This window comes from Eublepharis macularius, chromosome 15, assembly GCF_028583425.1.
Source record: "Eublepharis macularius isolate TG4126 chromosome 15, MPM_Emac_v1.0, whole genome shotgun sequence".
Classification (NCBI taxonomy): Eukaryota; Metazoa; Chordata; class Lepidosauria; order Squamata; family Eublepharidae; genus Eublepharis; species Eublepharis macularius.
The window spans coordinates 44088884-44105905 of NC_072804.1; the positions used below are offsets into that span (position 1 = coordinate 44088884).

General features: G+C 45.1%; 1 protein-coding gene and 1 non-coding gene across 2 annotated transcripts; both read left to right on the top strand.

Annotated features, from left to right (window-relative positions):
• The first annotated feature begins 608 nt into the window (after positions 1 to 608).
• Positions 609 to 16065, top strand: PPP1R8 (protein phosphatase 1 regulatory subunit 8). The gene is made up of 7 exons (XM_054999885.1): positions 609 to 685; positions 4570 to 4630; positions 9462 to 9615; positions 10822 to 11042; positions 11877 to 12021; positions 12671 to 12735; positions 14631 to 16065. Exons 1-7 carry the CDS (start codon positions 621 to 623, stop codon positions 14982 to 14984), a joined length of 1065 nt encoding a protein of 354 aa, XP_054855860.1. The 5' UTR covers positions 609 to 620; the 3' UTR covers positions 14985 to 16065.
• LOC129343766 (small Cajal body-specific RNA 1) lies at positions 6035 to 6199 on the top strand. Its single transcript, XR_008598341.1, has one exon. It is a non-coding gene; the product is annotated as a small Cajal body-specific RNA 1 (non-coding RNA).
• Positions 16066 to 17022: the final 957 nt, after the last annotated feature.

Below are 17022 nucleotides of genomic sequence, written 5' to 3' on the forward strand. Positions count from 1 at the left end.
CTAGCTGACTCGTTTCCAGACCACAGCTTCCAGACCGGCATGAAAATTTCATTTGTGCATCTGATGAAGTGGACCCTAGCCTATGAAAACTTATGCTGAGATTTATTTGTTAAAATGGAGTGTTCTGTGACAAAAGATTCCTGTTAGGGTGACACGAGAACGTTCTGGCAAGAACTGAGGGAGTTGAAATTCCCTCTTCCTGCAATTTTATTAAAGACCCGGGGGTGGGCGGGTGGCTGTGTGTGTGTGAGGGTGCATTTCAAGTTTACTGGACTTTAAAAAAAAATCACAACGAATCCTGTTGCCAGGATTCTCGAGCCTCAGCTTCCGTTCACTGTCAGCCAGCTCTGTCACTAAGATGGCGACGGGCCGAGACTGACAGAACCGAACTTCAACGCCACGGAAAACTCAGCCCCGCCTCTCAGGCTTCCCGCTCTTTTTTCCACCGTTCTCATGACGCCGCGCTCGAGACGCGCCCCCAACCATAGACCTGCCGCGGCCGCCTCCAGCCCCTCCTTTTTCCCGCCTCCGCGCGAAGCACGCTGGGATCGCCCCCCGCCCTCCGGGTCTTCCAGCTTCCCGGCGTGCCCTGCGCCCAGCTGAATGGGGGCAGTCGCAAGATGGCGGCGAACGCGAACTCAGCCGGTGGCGGCGGGAGCCTCCCGCTCTTTGACTGTCCGAGCTGGTGAGGGTGGAGGCCCCGTGGCCGTGGAGAGCGGGGACGGGGCTCGCCGAGTCAGAAGGGGATGGATATTTTGTGGACAGGGAGCAGGAAGAGCAGTAGAACGGGAAGGCCAGAGTGTCGCTGCTGCAGCCCCTTTTAATGGAGGGGAGAGAGAGGGGACTGACCAATATTCGGCCAAGCTTAGGCCCCTGAACCAGTTTCCAGTGTCATCCTCTGGCCTTGCATATGCTGAGTAATTTTAAAAGGCACCTCTGAGCACGGGAGGAGTGTACATACCTTAAGTCAAACTGGTGCCTCTGAACGTGAGAAGAGTATAGTCCTTACATCAAAGTTATGCCTTTGAGCATAGGAAGAGTGTATATCCCTTACACCAGACTGCTGCCTCTGAGCCCATGCAGGGTGCATGTTCTTTACACTAAACTAGTGCCTCTGAGCATGTGCAGAGTGCATGTGCCTTCCTATGTAGAAACATGTGATTGTGAGCACAGAGACCATGTGCCTCTGATCATTAACAAGAAAGCCTGTTTCTTGTGCCAACATGTTAAAAACTGTGGTCTGCATATGGGAGCAAGCTAAGCTTCGTATCCAAAGAGCCTGAGAAGAATATAGCTGCCTTATCACTGAATAACTACGTTCAGGTCTAGTAGTGCGGCAAGGATTTCTGCACAAGCTAGAGCCAACCTGTTAACAGTGCAGTCCTAAATGGAGTGACACTCTTTAAGTGTAATGGTTTCAGCGAATGTCACTCTGCTTAGGATTGCACTATTATTGTGGCCTGATGACTGATATTTTGGAGAAAAGGTAATGAACAGAAATTACTTCATGTGGTTAAACGGTAGAGTTTGGGTATCAATTCCGATCAGAGCTGTTGACCAGAATAGGGGGAAATGCATCTCCCAGGAGCTGCAATGGCATTTCTCTGTGTGTAGATTTAGGATATGCACCATGGTATACCCAGGGCTTTTTTTCTGGGATGTGGTGGAACTAAGTGGGTTGCCCTCAGAGAAAATGGTCACATGGCTGGTGGCCCCGCCCCCTGATCTCCAGACAGAGGGGAGTTTAGATTGCCCAAGATCAGGGGGCGGGGCCACCAGCCGTGTGACCATTTTCAAGAGGTTCCGGAACTCCTGCGTTCCCACTGAAAAAAAGCCCTGGGTATACCTATCGTACAACTACATGAAGTTTTTTCTATAGTAGGATACAGGTCATTAATATGTGTACTTGATTGTTCTCCAGTAGTTGTTGCACACACAAAATATACCAATGTGACTCGACAATACGATTTAACAGAGAACTGTATCATACAAGCTTGGTCATAATTTTAAAACCCTACAGGTGTTAGTATTGGATGGGACAAAGAAATGCGGCTAGAAGTGGGTAGGTATGGCACACTGCAAGCCATATGGAATTGGGTCCTTCATTTAGTTGTTTAGTATTCTGCTGTGAATGCCTTGTTTAGGACATTTTTAATCTGTCAGTACTTTGTGGAATATGGTGAAGACTTGGACTACATGCTCTGAATGCCAGAAGGCCCTAGTTTAGGTCCCTAAGTAATTAAAGAGTTCTTCAGTTGTCGATGTTGGGAACAACCTTTCTGTGCTTGAAATCTTAAGAGAGCCACTGCCAACCAGAGTAGATTATGCTGGACTAGGTGAATCAGTGGTCTAAGTCTGCACACAGCAACATTGTATGCTTCTTCTGGGTTAGGTAAGATCAGCCCTGTCTGCATGCTACAGAAAATGCACGTTTATGCTGCATGTATGCGTGTACTGTAGACAGATTGTACATACATTTACTGTGACTTGTGAACAGGGCTGTGGGCTTAAAGCATCGGTTCCAAAGCTTCATCATAGTTAGCAAATTGATGTTTGTTCTCTTTGAGTAGTGGCCAAAATGGGTAATCCATGCACTTTGTTAGCTATCTGAAACTATGTTTAAAGAGAGAGGGAAGGGGAAGGGAGTTTCCCTATGTGATCATCTTTTAAAGTAACTGGTTGAAGATAGCTTGGGGTGGGGGTTACTGAGTAGATGTGCGTTACCTCCTGATACGTGCATACATCAGATGGCTCAGGACAGCTTAGAGATGACAACTCCTAAAATGTTTGCATGAAGGAAGTTACAGATTCATTCCCTAATATCTTCAGTTAAAATTATCACTGATAGTGGAAGTGGGAAAGGCGTTTGTCCAAGACCTTGGAAGATTTAAGTAGGCTAAATGAACCAAAATCTGACTTTGTAAAAGAAGCTTCATCTCACTTTGCCAAAACTAGACTGGATCTGTATAGGCAGAGGATGGGGAAAGAGGCAGGCTTTGATAATAGGACATACGATGTCAATCACATATTTAGTTGTTTAATTAGTACTGTCCATAGCAAAAAAGATTCTGGGGACTTACCTGCCCAGATTCATCTCCTGATGCAGGCATCCTGCTTCATGAATGATTTGGATGTTTCATGTCTTCAAAATATTCTGTGAGATTCTAATGAAAGCATCCTCTCTTTGGGAATAGATGCTGTTAAAGAGCCAGGCAAGTTTTGAGGGTTGAAATCTGGCAACCTTTGCTGTATATCTAATGCTGGGATTGTTGACAGCATGCTGCTTTTTATGTATGAAAGACTATTTGCAGTGAAAAGGGGTAGCAGAATACATACACAGTCAGTCAGCTATGTGGGCTTTCCAGGGAAATTTGAATTGGAAAATTGACTGATTCAAATTTAAATATTTAAATAATGTTAACAAATTTTAAATAATGTTAGTAAGAGAAGGCAAATATACCATGCACAAGCACTAGAGCTTGTCCATGCTTCATATCTTACATTTATCCCATCTAACATGATTGATTTGTAGCAGATCGGCCCTGGCAACTATAAATAAACAGACTAAATTTACATATGTGCGGTGGAAAATTTTCCGTGGAAAAATATAGCAACAGAAAAATTGCTGGAAAAAATTCTGGTTTTGAAAATTTTCCATCCCACATCACCGCTTTCAGTAGAAGTAAATGCTTCTCTCTGCCCTGCCCAAGAAGAGTTACCCCTCTCCAGGTAACAACTTTGGCAGTCAGTTTGAGTTCTGTTGACAAGGCAAGGAATGATAGGAAAACACAAAAGAGAAGAACTTGTCAAATTTTTTTCTGAAAGTTCAGTGGAGATAATCCTAATGGAGAAGACATGGGATTTTCTCTGTACATAAGTGTGTGCGTAGAGAGGGCGAAAGTCAGAGATCTTTCTGTGTTATTCAAGAACTGTGCTGTCATCATATTGGCAGACACAATTCTGTGGGCTGTCTCCCCCGCCCCAGTTTGCCAAATAAGATAAATGAAAGTGGTTGTTCTTGTCAAAAGATGTTTTTCAGTAAATTCTTGGATTCTGCTATTAAGGTTTGTGCGGGGATATGCTTCTAAGTGTTGGCATCCAAAGATACTGGCTGTACTTAGCATTTCAGTTAGCTTAACTAGGATTAGCTCTGGTATTTTATGCTGGAGCCCCACATCTCATAGTCATAATAGCACAGGTATTCCTGCCTAATGTCTGCATAGTGCTCTAGTGAAATGGAATGATTTGGAAGAATGAATTTATAAGGGAAGTGGATCTTTGTCTGTTGTACTATTTACTGTATATATTATCTTTTACTGTATTGTCTTCAAGCTTTGTAATCCGTTTTCTGGTATGTCACATCTTAAGACTGTTTTTTGTTTGCACTGCTTTCTAATTTTATCAAGAACAGTTACTATTTTATAAACAAAAGTAAGAGCTGCAATGCCTACCAGTCATGAAAGAAGTCTTTTGTTGTCATAGTAACTTTAGATCAGTCGATAACTGGGGATTCCAAAGTCTACTTTTAACCATTGCTAAACAAAACATGTTTCTCTTTTCTTCCCCTAGGGCAGGAAAACCTCCACAGGGGTTGCACCTGGATGTAGTCAAAGGAGATAAACTTATTGAGGTATGAAAATAGATGCAGGGGAATATCTCTGGTGTTGATCACTTCCGCTACCCATCTAAAGCAGAAAATTCAGCAAGTAACATTTGGAGTGTGTACTCTTCTCTGTTGATGGCTCAGTCTCAGAGCTTCTATGGCAAACTCCGTGTTTAAATCTGTTGCTGTGTTGCATTTAGGTTTATATTTTGTCTGTCCTCACAATAAGTCTTTGAGGCGGCACATGTTAACTACATTACAAACAAGTTCACGGGAAAGGACGCTTGGGTCTACGTTCAATCCTGCTGGATCTCAGCTCTTGAGATGTCCTATTTCCAAAAATTTTGAACTGATAGAAGAAAAAAATCCAGGAAATGTGTGTGAAATATATGCAACATTTTCTTATCAAATCTGAACATGTTTTACTGCTTTAACAATGTGAAACGTATTGTTTATAACATAGTGTATACAATTGTACTGTTGGGCATATTTATGAAATTTAGATGTATAAATGCCTTAGTTTTTGCTAGCAAAATTAAGAATATAGCCACTACTAGAGAAGGAGGGAAAGAGGTGCCCACTGCTATACCCTGTGCTATGCAAGCATGTTTTTTCTTAATGTTAAAGGTTACCAGAGGAAGGCAAGTAGCAGTCCATATCCAAAAAAGGCCCTATATATTCATCTCACAAAGATGGCAGCACCCTTGAGGAGCAGAAATGCACCTCAGTCTGCATGTTGAATATGCCTGCCTTAGACATTGCAATTATCCTTCAAGTCTGGAGATTGTCTCATGTCAGAATCTTCATTCTCTTACTTAAAATGAGTAAAACTTTTCATTCCAAAAGAGAAAATATTTCATAGGATTTCTCTGGTGTTTTTCACAATTTCCAGGCTTTCTGTTAGGGGAAAAAAGCTGAGCATTCACGTGTCTACTTAGATCATTCTCTTTGCTGTTGCTATACCACACCAACTCAAGAGAAACACTGGAGAGTTGTCAAATCATCTTTTATTTGGAGGGGAGAAGGGTGGGGCAAGAGAGTGCTTTTGGGGTTTTGCGTATCTTCCTGCCTGTTGTTCACTTAGTCTACCTGTTTGGAGTGTAAGCAGTTTCCTGTGATAGATCTGCTCCTTAGCACTGCAAAACTGAAAGTTACTACACCCTGATTAGCAGCTGCAGTTGGGGAAGGGCCATGTCTCAGTGGTAGAGCATCTGCTTGGCATGTGGAAGGTCCCAGGCTCAATCCCCAGTTCCTCCAGTTTAAAAAGGGCTCAGGTGATGGTTGGTGTGAAAAACCTCTAACCTGAGATTCTAGAGAGCCATTGCCAGTCTGACTAGACCATACTGACCTTGATGGACGAAGAGTCTTAATTAAGCATAAGGCAGCTTCATGGGTACAAATTATGAGTTTCATCCCTACAGGCTTATTGAGGAGCACTTGATACTAACCAAGCCATCTTTCTCCTGTGCTCATTTAGAGTTCAGAGGGATAGCTGTTGATGGCTGGGTCAAAGAAGTGCAACATTAAATCAAGCCCTGAAGTGATAAAGCTCAGTGTGTGAAGGAGCACGCTGGGTTATAACTCAGAGGCACAGATGAATTTTTCAACATGTCTTCAGTCTTCAAAGCCAGGTTCCTGAATCTCTATTCCCATTCCCCCCTCCCATATTTGTGATTTTGTCAGCAGTGATGTGGGAGAACAATGCTATGTGGAGCAGTGATGTGGGAGAGCAATGCTAAAAGCACAATGGTTTGGTACCTCTGTGTCCACTGTTATGTAAACCTATTCTGAAAGCTTGCCTGGCTATTTTTCTTCTCCTGATACTATTTTTACCCATGTGGCTATAAGCATGCCCTTGCTGGACAACTGCACCCAGATGTGCTGAATGTTTTTTCTAGTGCTGGGTAACTCAAATTAACATAATTTCTTTGCAGAGAACTTGGTCTCAGCACTGTTGGAGTGGTACTGTAATGTGGGGGGAGGGCAGTAGGGTTCCACAGTATCCTTTGCTGGCTGCCTGTACTTTGTATGGCGTAGCCGAAAGGGGGCCAGCTAACACCTCTTTCCCCCTCCCACACACATTGTTCTGTTGGCCTCTGTGGGATGTTAAAATTAACTTTTAAAGGGAAATACTGAACTCATCATGTTAGAATTGTTGTAAAGTGAAAAGTGCACACCATATTCCACTTTTTGCTCCATCAATGTAAAAGCTTTGAAACAAAAGATTCTTCCCTGAAAAAAATAATCCCACATATAGAAAACTACCGCCTAGTGAGTCAGGCAGGAGACTAGGTTAGAACCCTTCTCTGCGTGCAAGGAATTGTCCGGTATGAAGGAGCATTCTGCCATATGAGCCTCCACCTGCAGTGATACCATCCAGGTTAGTTTATCACCTGCTTTGCAGTTTGTGACAACTAGGCCTGTGAGAACTCTTCAGCTAGCTAGTTAAGGAAGTCATCAGCTGGGCACACGTATGCTTGAAACGGCGCCTCAAGTACTTGCTCATGCGAGCAGAAACAAAATTGGACCCGTAGCAGGAGGAGGGCTGATTTGAACAAAATTTGTTGAGCGTTCAACAGCAAGTAACCCTGAATGTTTCTTGCAACAGGAAATAATGGCAGCAAAGCAAACCGCAGTTCATCGTCCAGGGAACAAGAACCCTTTTGCTTGCCTTCAGGGTTGTTTATTAGTAAATAGGCATAGGAAGCAAGCGTTTCTGCCAGCTGACCGGCATCCTGTTCCTAAGCTGCATCCTTGTAATCAGGTTGGCTATAGGATCCTGTTGTTGGCACTCATATTTTGCTTTAAAAATGCTTATAATGTCGTTCTGGGCCAGGGGGAGTCCCAAGCCTGTAGATGTGGCTAGGACCGTGCTGAACTTTATCCCTTGTTTATCCCGTTCCCTCTCTGCCTTGTGCAAAGCCGTGCTCTGCAGGCATACCGCTGTACTGTGCTGATGCAGTGTGTGCGGCAGCATTGGTGCAGCCCCGCTGCTCCTGGCTGTGTGCCCTTCCACCTTGCGTGGCGGCCTTCTCAGGTGGGAGAGAGAACTAAACTTCCAGCCTGCCATTAAAAATCTCCCCGGTCTCAATGATACATGCTTCAAACAAAGGTGTGAGGATTTAGGTCGGAATCTTCAGGAAAGGAACAAAGCCATCCAACTGGAAGCCCCAAGTGGCGAAACTGCTTTTTTAAAAAAGCAATCAGGCTACTGTTGCTTAGAATGTTTTGGAGAAAGAAGTTTACAAATACCACGTACGTAAGTTATTGTTAGATTTTTTTAAAAGGCCTTTTTATTGCATACCCAAACAGCTGATGCGATGATAGTAAAAACCAACAATTAAAACAGTTAACCCTGAACATAAGCTAAAGATGTCAATTTGGCTCATACAAATAATAAATACTGAAAGACTGAGAGGTCAGAAATAGTATTGCAGGTAGGTATGATTCTAGCAATGCGTTTCCAAACCTGGGAACCAGTGCAGGATCTGCTTAAGAGAGTTACCAGCAAAGAGCAAGTAAGAACATGTCATATGGAGATGCAGCTCTGTTGGTCTCTGAGCAGGTTGAACTGGATTGGATCCAGACAAAGTTCCCCAGGGGCAGAATGGGACTTTCCTGCCTCCCCCTCATACGGCTGCCCATCCATCTCCACAAAATGCTGCTCCTGGAGGGTAGGGGGCCCTGAGGAATGACGTGAGGGAGGTGGGAAGAGGCACTTGTTGGAAATTGCCAGTTTAACCTGGATCCAACCCACTAGTTTCGTGGCTTCCTGGACTGGAGTGTCTCTGCATAGTATTACAATGTATTGCAGTGTAGCCGTTGAATGATTCTTTTAGGATGCTGTTGCCTTGGTTATAATGGATCTCCTGGAGAAGGAGATTGTTTGCCAGACAAGAATTTTATCAAGAAAATGTGCCACTATGAAACAGGAAGGCAGAGCAAATTGTGGAGGCGCCACCAGCAAGTCACATGAAAATCAGGGCCTTTCATGCCCCTAAGCAGGGTTAGGTTTAGTCCTGTGTTTAGTCTTTGTTGAGCAGAGTTTGCAGTGGTTCTGTTACTATCCTGGTAAGCGTCTTAAGGCTCAGAAACGTTCATGTTACATCTTTTCTGTGGAACTTCAGTGAAAATCTGCTATTTGTCCAGCGCAGCGACCTAAAATAGTATTCACAGAACAAAGATGGATCCTCTGTAGGGAGCTGCAAAACCATATTTGAGCCAGCATGGTATAGCAGGTTGGAGTGTCATAGTGGGATCTGTGAGGCCCGGGTTCGAATCCCTATTCTGCCATAGAACCTTGCTGGGTGACCTTGGGCCAGTCACGCACACTCAGCCTAACCTACCTCACAGGATTGTTGTGAGGAAAAATGGAAAGAGAATGATGTAAGCTGCCTTGACTCCCAATTGGGGAGGGAAGGGGGTAAAAATTAAGTAAATAAATAATTAGGCCTTCCAAGATTTTTTCCCAAGGAGAGAAAGGGACTCAGGCCTCATTGCCTTTCCTGAATCGAAACATTTGTTGCTTCTTGTCCTATTGAAGGTATGTTCTTACTGTTTTTTTCCTTCCTTCATTTGAATAGTATATGCGGCTTGAAATGCAGAATTGTACCAAAGAGAGGTCCGATCCATCAAATACGTTGGATTCCGTTTCACTTTCAGCTTAATCTAACCTAATCTACCCACTTTCAGCACCCACACTTCTTATGTGGGAGGCAGTCTCTTTGTTTTCTCAGTCTGATAATACGCTACAGTTTAGTCCAAGGTTCTTTTCAGCCTTGGCTACACACTTCTACAAAGTTCCAGCAAAAAAAAGCAGGGGTCTTAATGTTGCCATCTGTCTGATATCTTACCACAGAAATTGATAATTGATGAGAAGAAATACTATCTCTTTGGGAGAAACCCTGACCTGTGTGACTTCACCATCGATCACCAGTCCTGCTCCCGGGTCCATGCTGCCTTGGTCTACCACAAACATCTGAAAAGGGTTTTTCTTATAGACCTCAACAGCAGTAAGTGGGTCAATAATTCACTTGATTTCAGGAGGGAGGAGTGTTTAGGGGAATGTCCAGGTTGAGTTTCTGAGGAGAATGTGTCTGGTTCTCTTCGTGTTCAAGTACCAACGAGGGCAGCGGCATTCCACTTCCAAAACAGCCTTCAAACACACACACGCCCCTCACATGGCTGTGGATGATGGTGGTTGGAGGGAGAGGGGATGGTCTTGAGGTAGCCTCCTGCTGTGCATCATTTCCAAGTGACATCTTTCTTCCCCATGGCAACTGTTGTTGCAACATCTCCCAGCTCCTAAAGGTTTGGGCATGTGAGGCAGCAGGAAATTCTTGGCGCCTGTTGGCTTTTAGCCATAGGGCCACAGTTACAAAAGCGTATTACTGAATCCGGTACACTTCAGGTACTTTGAGCTCCCTGGCCAGGGGTGGGTGGGAGTGGGACACCACCTTGCAGCTTTTCAAAGGAGGGTATAAAACCAAACTAGGCTTAGTGCTGCTGAGCAAGTGCCGCTACTGCTGAATAGGCTTGTGCTTATTTATGTATATTCTTGTCTCTTTTTTTTTCTCTATTAGAGGCCATCTTGGCCCTGGAGAGGTGAGGCAGACACAGTAATGAACAGCACACTAGGATGGGCTAAGGTGGAAAATAAAGTGAATCGCTTTAAGGGGCTGTCCCATGTGTATGGAGCAATGGCTTTGAAGGGATGCTAAAGCAGGAAATTAATTTAATTTGTTAGATTTCTTGCCCACCCTCCCCGCGAGCGAGCTCAGGGCAGGTTACAACATTGTATAGCGGTACAATAAATTAAAACAACAATACACAATAAAAGATAAAATATTTATTTACATATTTCTACCTATCTTTGCTCCCCAGTGGTGGGACCCAGCATGGCTTGCAACATCGTTCTGCCCTCCTCCATTTAATTCTTACAGTAGCAACCCTAGAAAAGAGCAAGAGTCCAGTAGCACCTCTAGGACTACCAAGATTTGAAGAAGTGAGCTGTGACTCACGAAAGCTCATAGCCTACCACAAATTTTGTTAAGTTTTCTAGGTCAAATTGGGGTCTCCCAGATTCAGGTCCCACTCTGAAGAATCGCCCCCATCGAGTAGAGTAAAATAAGCCTCCACAAAGCTTAGAGAAGTGCCTCGACAGCTAATGGTCTCTGTGGGTTTTTTTATTTTATTTGTTCATTCCCCGAAACACTCAGCACATGGCACGTTTTTGGGCCACATTCGTTTGGAACCTCACAAGCCACAGCAGATTCCCATCGACTCGACGGTTTCGTTTGGCGCTTCTACACGGGCCTACACTCTGAGAGAAAAGCCTCAAACGCTGCCCTCCGCTGTGAAAGGAGATGAGAAAATGACCAGTGAGGACGATGAGCTCAAGGGATTGCTTGGCCTGCCTGAAGAGGAGACAGAGTTAGATGTAAGTTACCTAATGGCCTTTGGAACGTCCTTATACCAAGTCTAGAAGGTTGGTGCCAGGGAGCTCAGTCATATTGTCTCCTCTGACAGGCAGAAGTTCTCTAGAGTCTCAGGTAGTGAAAGATCTTCCTGAACACCCGTTACCTGGGATCACTTTGACTGGAGATGCCGGGGACTGGAGCTGGGACATTCTGCAAGCAAAACATGCGCTGTCACCGAGTCACAGACCCTCCCTTAAACTTGAGCATGTTCTCTCTCATGAACTTACCCAGTGCATTATTTTGAGTCAGACTTTACCTTGAGTCTGATTTCCCCCCCGCCCCCAGTCTTTTAACTGGACAAGCTGGGGATTGAACCCAAGACCTTGGGCAAACAAAGTGCATGCCATGGTACCCTGCTTGACTAATGCCATTTCCCAAATCCGCCTCAAGAAGGACATGGGAGGACGACCTTAGACCAAACTGCAGCTTCAGCAGCACCAGACGGAAGGCATCTTGGCCTTGAAAATGTTGTCTGTGCTCATGTGCAGCACATAACCTGTGTTTATCTGAGACTGACAAGTATGGTTGAACTTTCCTAGATCCCTTTGAACTAAACAGTGTCCTGTTACAAATGGGCCTCTTGCCCTCAACAAAATCAGGTAACCGCTCAGTCAATCCACCTGTTACTAACTGCCTTCCTGGCCGCCTCCCAGCATTGTAAGCACCTTTGCCTAAGCCTTTGCCCTTTTGACTTAATCCTAAATTTTTTCTGTAGGGTTGGGAGGGACAGAACAGAGCTTTTAAATTTCTGAAGGCGGTGCTGCGTACCGACAGTCTGTTATTTGGCTCTCTAGAATCTGACAGAGTTTAACACCGCCCACAACAAGAGGATCTCCACATTAACCATAGAAGAAGGGAACTTGGACATCCAGAGACCGAAACGAAAACGGAAGAACTCGAGAGTAACATTCAGCGATGATGATGAGATCATCAATCCAGGTGAGTACTTTAGATCCGTCCTTGACTCTCCTCCCCTGTACTGGACAGTCAGTCATACCTGAAGGTTGCTCTTCAGAAGCATGCCTTTCTTAAGGAGCATCTCTGCATAAACCTGTAACTTCACCTGCTGGAGAATGGTTGTGCCCTCTTGTTCCAGTAATCATCTTGCTGTCCCTCCAGACCCTTAAATGAAGTCATGTTCAATATAAAGCAGAGGTGGGCAGCCCGTAGCATCTGTGCCAACAGTGGCGCACTAGACCATTTTGTTTGGGACCTAGGGCCAGATCTTCACTAGGGCGAAAGGGAATAATGTTAGGGCAGATTATGCAGATGGCAGGAAGAGAAGTTGGAAAACGTGGGTGTCGGCTTTGCAGAGCTCCAGTTAACTTCAGCTTCCTGGAGGATTTATTAAAAATACAAAATGAGAATAGTAGAAGCCTCTTCCCTTTCACACTGAGACTATCATAAGGTGTCTGTATTGGCCACCCTGTGACAGGATCAGTTCCAAAGGCATCAATACACAGAAGTTTCATAATAAACTTCCCCTTTTCTGAGCCTTGCCTTGAAAATCCCTTTAGCGCTGAATGCACCGTTCATAACCCATTTTTATAAAGTAACTCTTCTGCTTTAATGCAATTTACTTATACAGAGGATGTGGACCCTTCCGTTGGACGTTTCAGAAACATGGTACAGACTGCAGTGGTCCCAGTGAAGGTACGCTGCTGTTTTAGAAAGCTGTTGCAGCTTAAAATCTGGATAATTGATCTTTCGGTTTGGATTCTTTTATTGCTAGCAGCCCAATTAGCCCAGTTTGATAATTTCATGCTGCTACATAGTCCATTGGATGGAATTTGGGATTGTCTGCATGCAAAATTTGTGTTTTACAACTGGATAATGACCTCTCTCTTTTATGGAAATGTGAAGCTGCCTTATACCAAGTCAGGCCTTTGGTCCATTTATCTCATCCTCTCTAACTGGCAGCCATTTTCCAGGGTCTCAGGCAAAGATCGTTCACATCACCTGTTACCTGATCCTTGAACTGGAGCTGCTGGGAATTGAACCTGAGGCTGGCATGCCAAGTAGATGCTCTACCGCTGAGCACAGCCCTTCCCCTGTTGAGCTCTGAACTGCCCACTGGCAGTAGCTCTCCCCATGAACAAATACACATGAAGCTGCCTTATACTGAATCAGACACGGTCCATCTGGGTCAATATTGTCTACTCAGACTGTCAGCATCACTCTAGGGCCTCAGGTGGAGGTCTTCCACATTACCTGTCAGCTGAACCAATTTAACTGGAGATGCCGGGGATTGGACCTGGGACCTTTTGCATGCCAAGCAGACGCACTACCACTCAGCCACAGCCCTGCTTCCTTAATAAGAACCTGTGAAGCTGCCTTATAGTGAGTCAGACTGTTGGCCTACAAGATCTTTCACATCACCTATTAGCATGCAAACCTGGTGCCATACGATTGGCTGACATCCTCCCTAAAACTGCATTTTGTGCAGTGGTCGTATTAACGTTCGTTACTTTTCCACCGCTTTTTCTTTTGCCCCTGTAAAGCAATTATATTCTACTGCAAAGTGTCAGCTTACAATGGTAACACAGTTTGCATTCTAGAAATCTCATGCACTGTTCCAAATGCGCCATCAGTTTTCTAAGCATACGGTAGTCTGCAATGAACCTTGCAAAAAGCTCTCAGGAAAGTGAAAATGTGACCGAGAGGAAAGATTTAGTAATATTAGTTTCCTTTTAATTCTAACTGTTTGGGGGTGGAGGGGATGCAGTTTGACAGAAACTGTACAAAGTGAAAATAGCACTTGGTGAGATAGAAGTGGACCCAGTGTGATGCAGTGGAAAGATCGGCCCTCAGAAATCCCCCTTAATACTTTGTCACGTGGAGATAAGTTCACAAGGAGCTTTTAGTCAACCATATGTTTCCTCTTGCAAGGCATGTCACCAATACTTTCCCTTTTTTAATGGAAAGGAACAAATGTTTGCTAAATAAAAGGGAGAGGAAAAATTGGCTGCTGTGGAAGCGTAAAATGCTAGTTTTACAGCTGAGTCCTTTAGTGGTGAGGGTTGCCTGATCTCAGCTTGGTTTGTAGCAGGAGATTCAGGACAGAAGGATCACGTGTCTCTTCATGTAATACATAATCACGTTACAGAATTTACTGTCACAGTATGATGGCCCCCGTTTTCAAAAAGTATTAGACATATTCATGGGAGGCGTGGCTTGCAGTGGCCGGTCGCCACGATGGCTGAATGAAATCTCTGTGGCTCAGAGGCAGCATACCTCTTGACACCAGGTGTAGGAAGCAGGAGGTCTATTGTCCTGGATCCACCAGAGCACATTAACTCGGGATTTCCAGTTACAGCACTTCATGGGGCTGGGGGGCGGGGGCGTCCTTTGGGCCACAGCAGGAGGGAAAGAAGAGGTGGGAAATTTGCCCTCAATGCACAGAAAACCCTTCCGTCCATGGAAATGCTGCAGTGGAGTCAAACCATTGCCCTCGAACCCTGCTGGTAGATTTGGGAGGGGAGGGAAGCAGGGATGCCTCTGACGTTGTGGGAGAATTTGTATTAAGTCAATGTTTGTTCTGACGGCAGAAAAAACGAATGGACAGCTCAGGCTCCTTGAGCACAGATGAGTCCGTAACGCGGCGCATGCAGAACTTTCCCTACGGCGGAGGTTTGTATGGTGGCCTGCCTCCAACTCACAATGAGACGGGCGTCCAGTCCCACAGCATCCACGGCACAGCGCTCATCGGGGGCTTGCCGATGCCCTACCCTAACCTTGCCCCTGACGTGGACTTGACTCCAGTGGCGCCTTCGACGGTGGCCATGAACCCCGCTCCCAACCCTGCTGTCTTTAATCCCGAAGTTGTGAATGAGCCTAAGAAAAAGAAGTATGCGAAAGAGGCATGGCCAGGCAAGAAGCCCACCCCTTCTCTTTTGATCTGAAGAGCAGAGCTTGGGTTTGTGTGTACCAGGGTGCGGGATGAGTTAAGGGAGCAGCTAACCAAACTCTACAAGTGCTGCAGGCATCTTCCAGGCCCAGGACCTAACTGTGCTGTAACCAAGTGGCAGGGCTGAGTTACCCTTCAAGAGCGACCTTCGAAACTGATCTACAGATGTCTAAAAAGAAGCAAAGGAGGCCTCAAATATATCTCTCACTGCCTGTGGAACTTTCCCTGCCTCGTTTGCAGCCCCGTTCTCTTCTTTAGCCCAGCTGTTCTAGTTCCATGGTTATTTTACTCTGAGGTTATTTGCGAGTGCGAGGGGTGCTCTATCAGCTGAGGCACAGTTAAGAGCATTCGTGATTTGATCCTGGAGCTACGGAAGCGATAGAACTCTGAGTACCGAGGCTAATTTTTGCCCACTACTCTCCGACTGTTCCTCTGGAGGAGCCATAGATCAGGCCAGAATCTAAAGCAGGTCTGTGATTGAAATAGCTTCCTTTAATTCAGAGAAAACAAATTCCTTTATATCTCAGGATCAGCAAAATGCATCGTAGTATACCTTGTCGTTGCCAAGGTACGTGCAGCAACTGCTGAAAGATACGAAGCAGGGTGAAGCAATTAACAAATAAGGATGGAACAGATTAACAGTGTCCTGGACTGAAAGCACCAAAAAGGGAAAAAAAGCAAAGGAGTTTCATTTTTGAACATACTTTTCAGATGTAGTGAATATAAGATCTTTAGGGAAACAGAGTACATCCCTTTAGAAGCAAAAGAGGTCTCCCTGAAACAGCAGCCTTTGCTTTTCTGACATATTGACACTTTGGGGTGCAGGCAGATGCTGTGGCTTGGTAAGAAATTCCACTTTGCCTTGATTTCCCACAGAAGAATGACAGGCTGTTTTTTTGCTTGTCTCTGGTTGCTTTCCTGGGAGGATGATTTCTCATCATGCTCTCCTTTGCCACTGTGAATGCAGAGGTATTTGCAGCAGCTGTGGTGCCTTAGGAGTTAGTTCTCCATGCTTTCGCCTCGCGACTAGCATTCCCCCCTCCTCCTGGTCACCAGAGTTCTTTTTGCTATTTTTTTTAAAAAAAAAACAATAGTAGATATATCACTGTAGTGTAATAACACTATAATAATATACCTACTTCCATTTTTTTTCCAAGCATCAAAAAGCCCCAAATTTGGGGACTAGTATGGTGAGCTTGAGGAGAAATCAGTGCCTGTCGTGGGTAGTGAGCTGTAGAAATCCACACCTTTCTGTCCACGCTGCAACCAAACCTACTTTGAATCTGATCTTTCTGGAAATTCACCAAAGCAGGTTTGGGAAAACGCATAGCAAAGCACAGGAAGACATGGAAAGTGAACGAGTGTGCGCGGCCTCATGCTGATGACAAAAAAAACAAGAAAGTTGCTGTTTGCTGGGGTGGGGTGGGGGATGCAGAACAAAATCTGTGTGTGGAAGCAGCCTCTCTTTGCTAACCACAAAGCCAGCACATAAGGAAAAGGTGGCCAAGCAACTACGGTTTTCAACTTGCTCAGTTTTGTCAGGTAGGAACATTGTCGAAGCTACAACAGGCCCCTGATCTCGTATGCACCGTGCTACAGTGTTCACTTGCCCTACTGGCTGAGTGGGAGTAAGGCATGGCTCGAGGGTGCGCTCCAAATCCGAAACATAAAAAGACTGTGCAGCTGTTTGAGACCTGTGTATTATATAGGCTTCACATACCTTTGAAACCAGAGCTCTTTTGGTCCCAGAGACCTGTGCTACCATTTTGTTCAGAAGCCTCCAAATCTGGACTCTGACTCCCCTCCCCCTTAATCACACAGCCTGGTTGCCTGGCTCTTTCCTTTGGGTGACGCTCCGCATCTCCAGCCGTTTGTGGCAAACAGCAGACACAGCTCAGCTGACATCTTTCCTTGGTTGATTCTAACGGGAGAATTAAGCACACGCCACTCCTCTCCAGTGGAAATCTGTGAATCTTAAAATCATTAACCCAGTCAGGTTGTGCCCTTGGTTTCAGAAGCGTAGCAGCTATCCA

What these genes read in the sequence shown, in the direction of transcription:
- PPP1R8 (XM_054999885.1), top strand. Translation starts at nt 621, where the DNA reads ATGGCGGCGAACGCGAACTCAGCCGGTGGCGGCGGGAGCCTCCCGCTC. An exon ending in CTCTTTGACTGTCCGAGCTG is followed by an intron (nt 686 to 4,569) that starts GTGAGGGTGGAG and finishes TTCTTCCCCTAG; the next exon opens with GGCAGGAAAACCTCCACAGG. An exon ending in TGATGAGATCATCAATCCAG is followed by an intron (nt 12,022 to 12,670) that starts GTGAGTACTTTA and finishes TTACTTATACAG; the next exon opens with AGGATGTGGACCCTTCCGTT.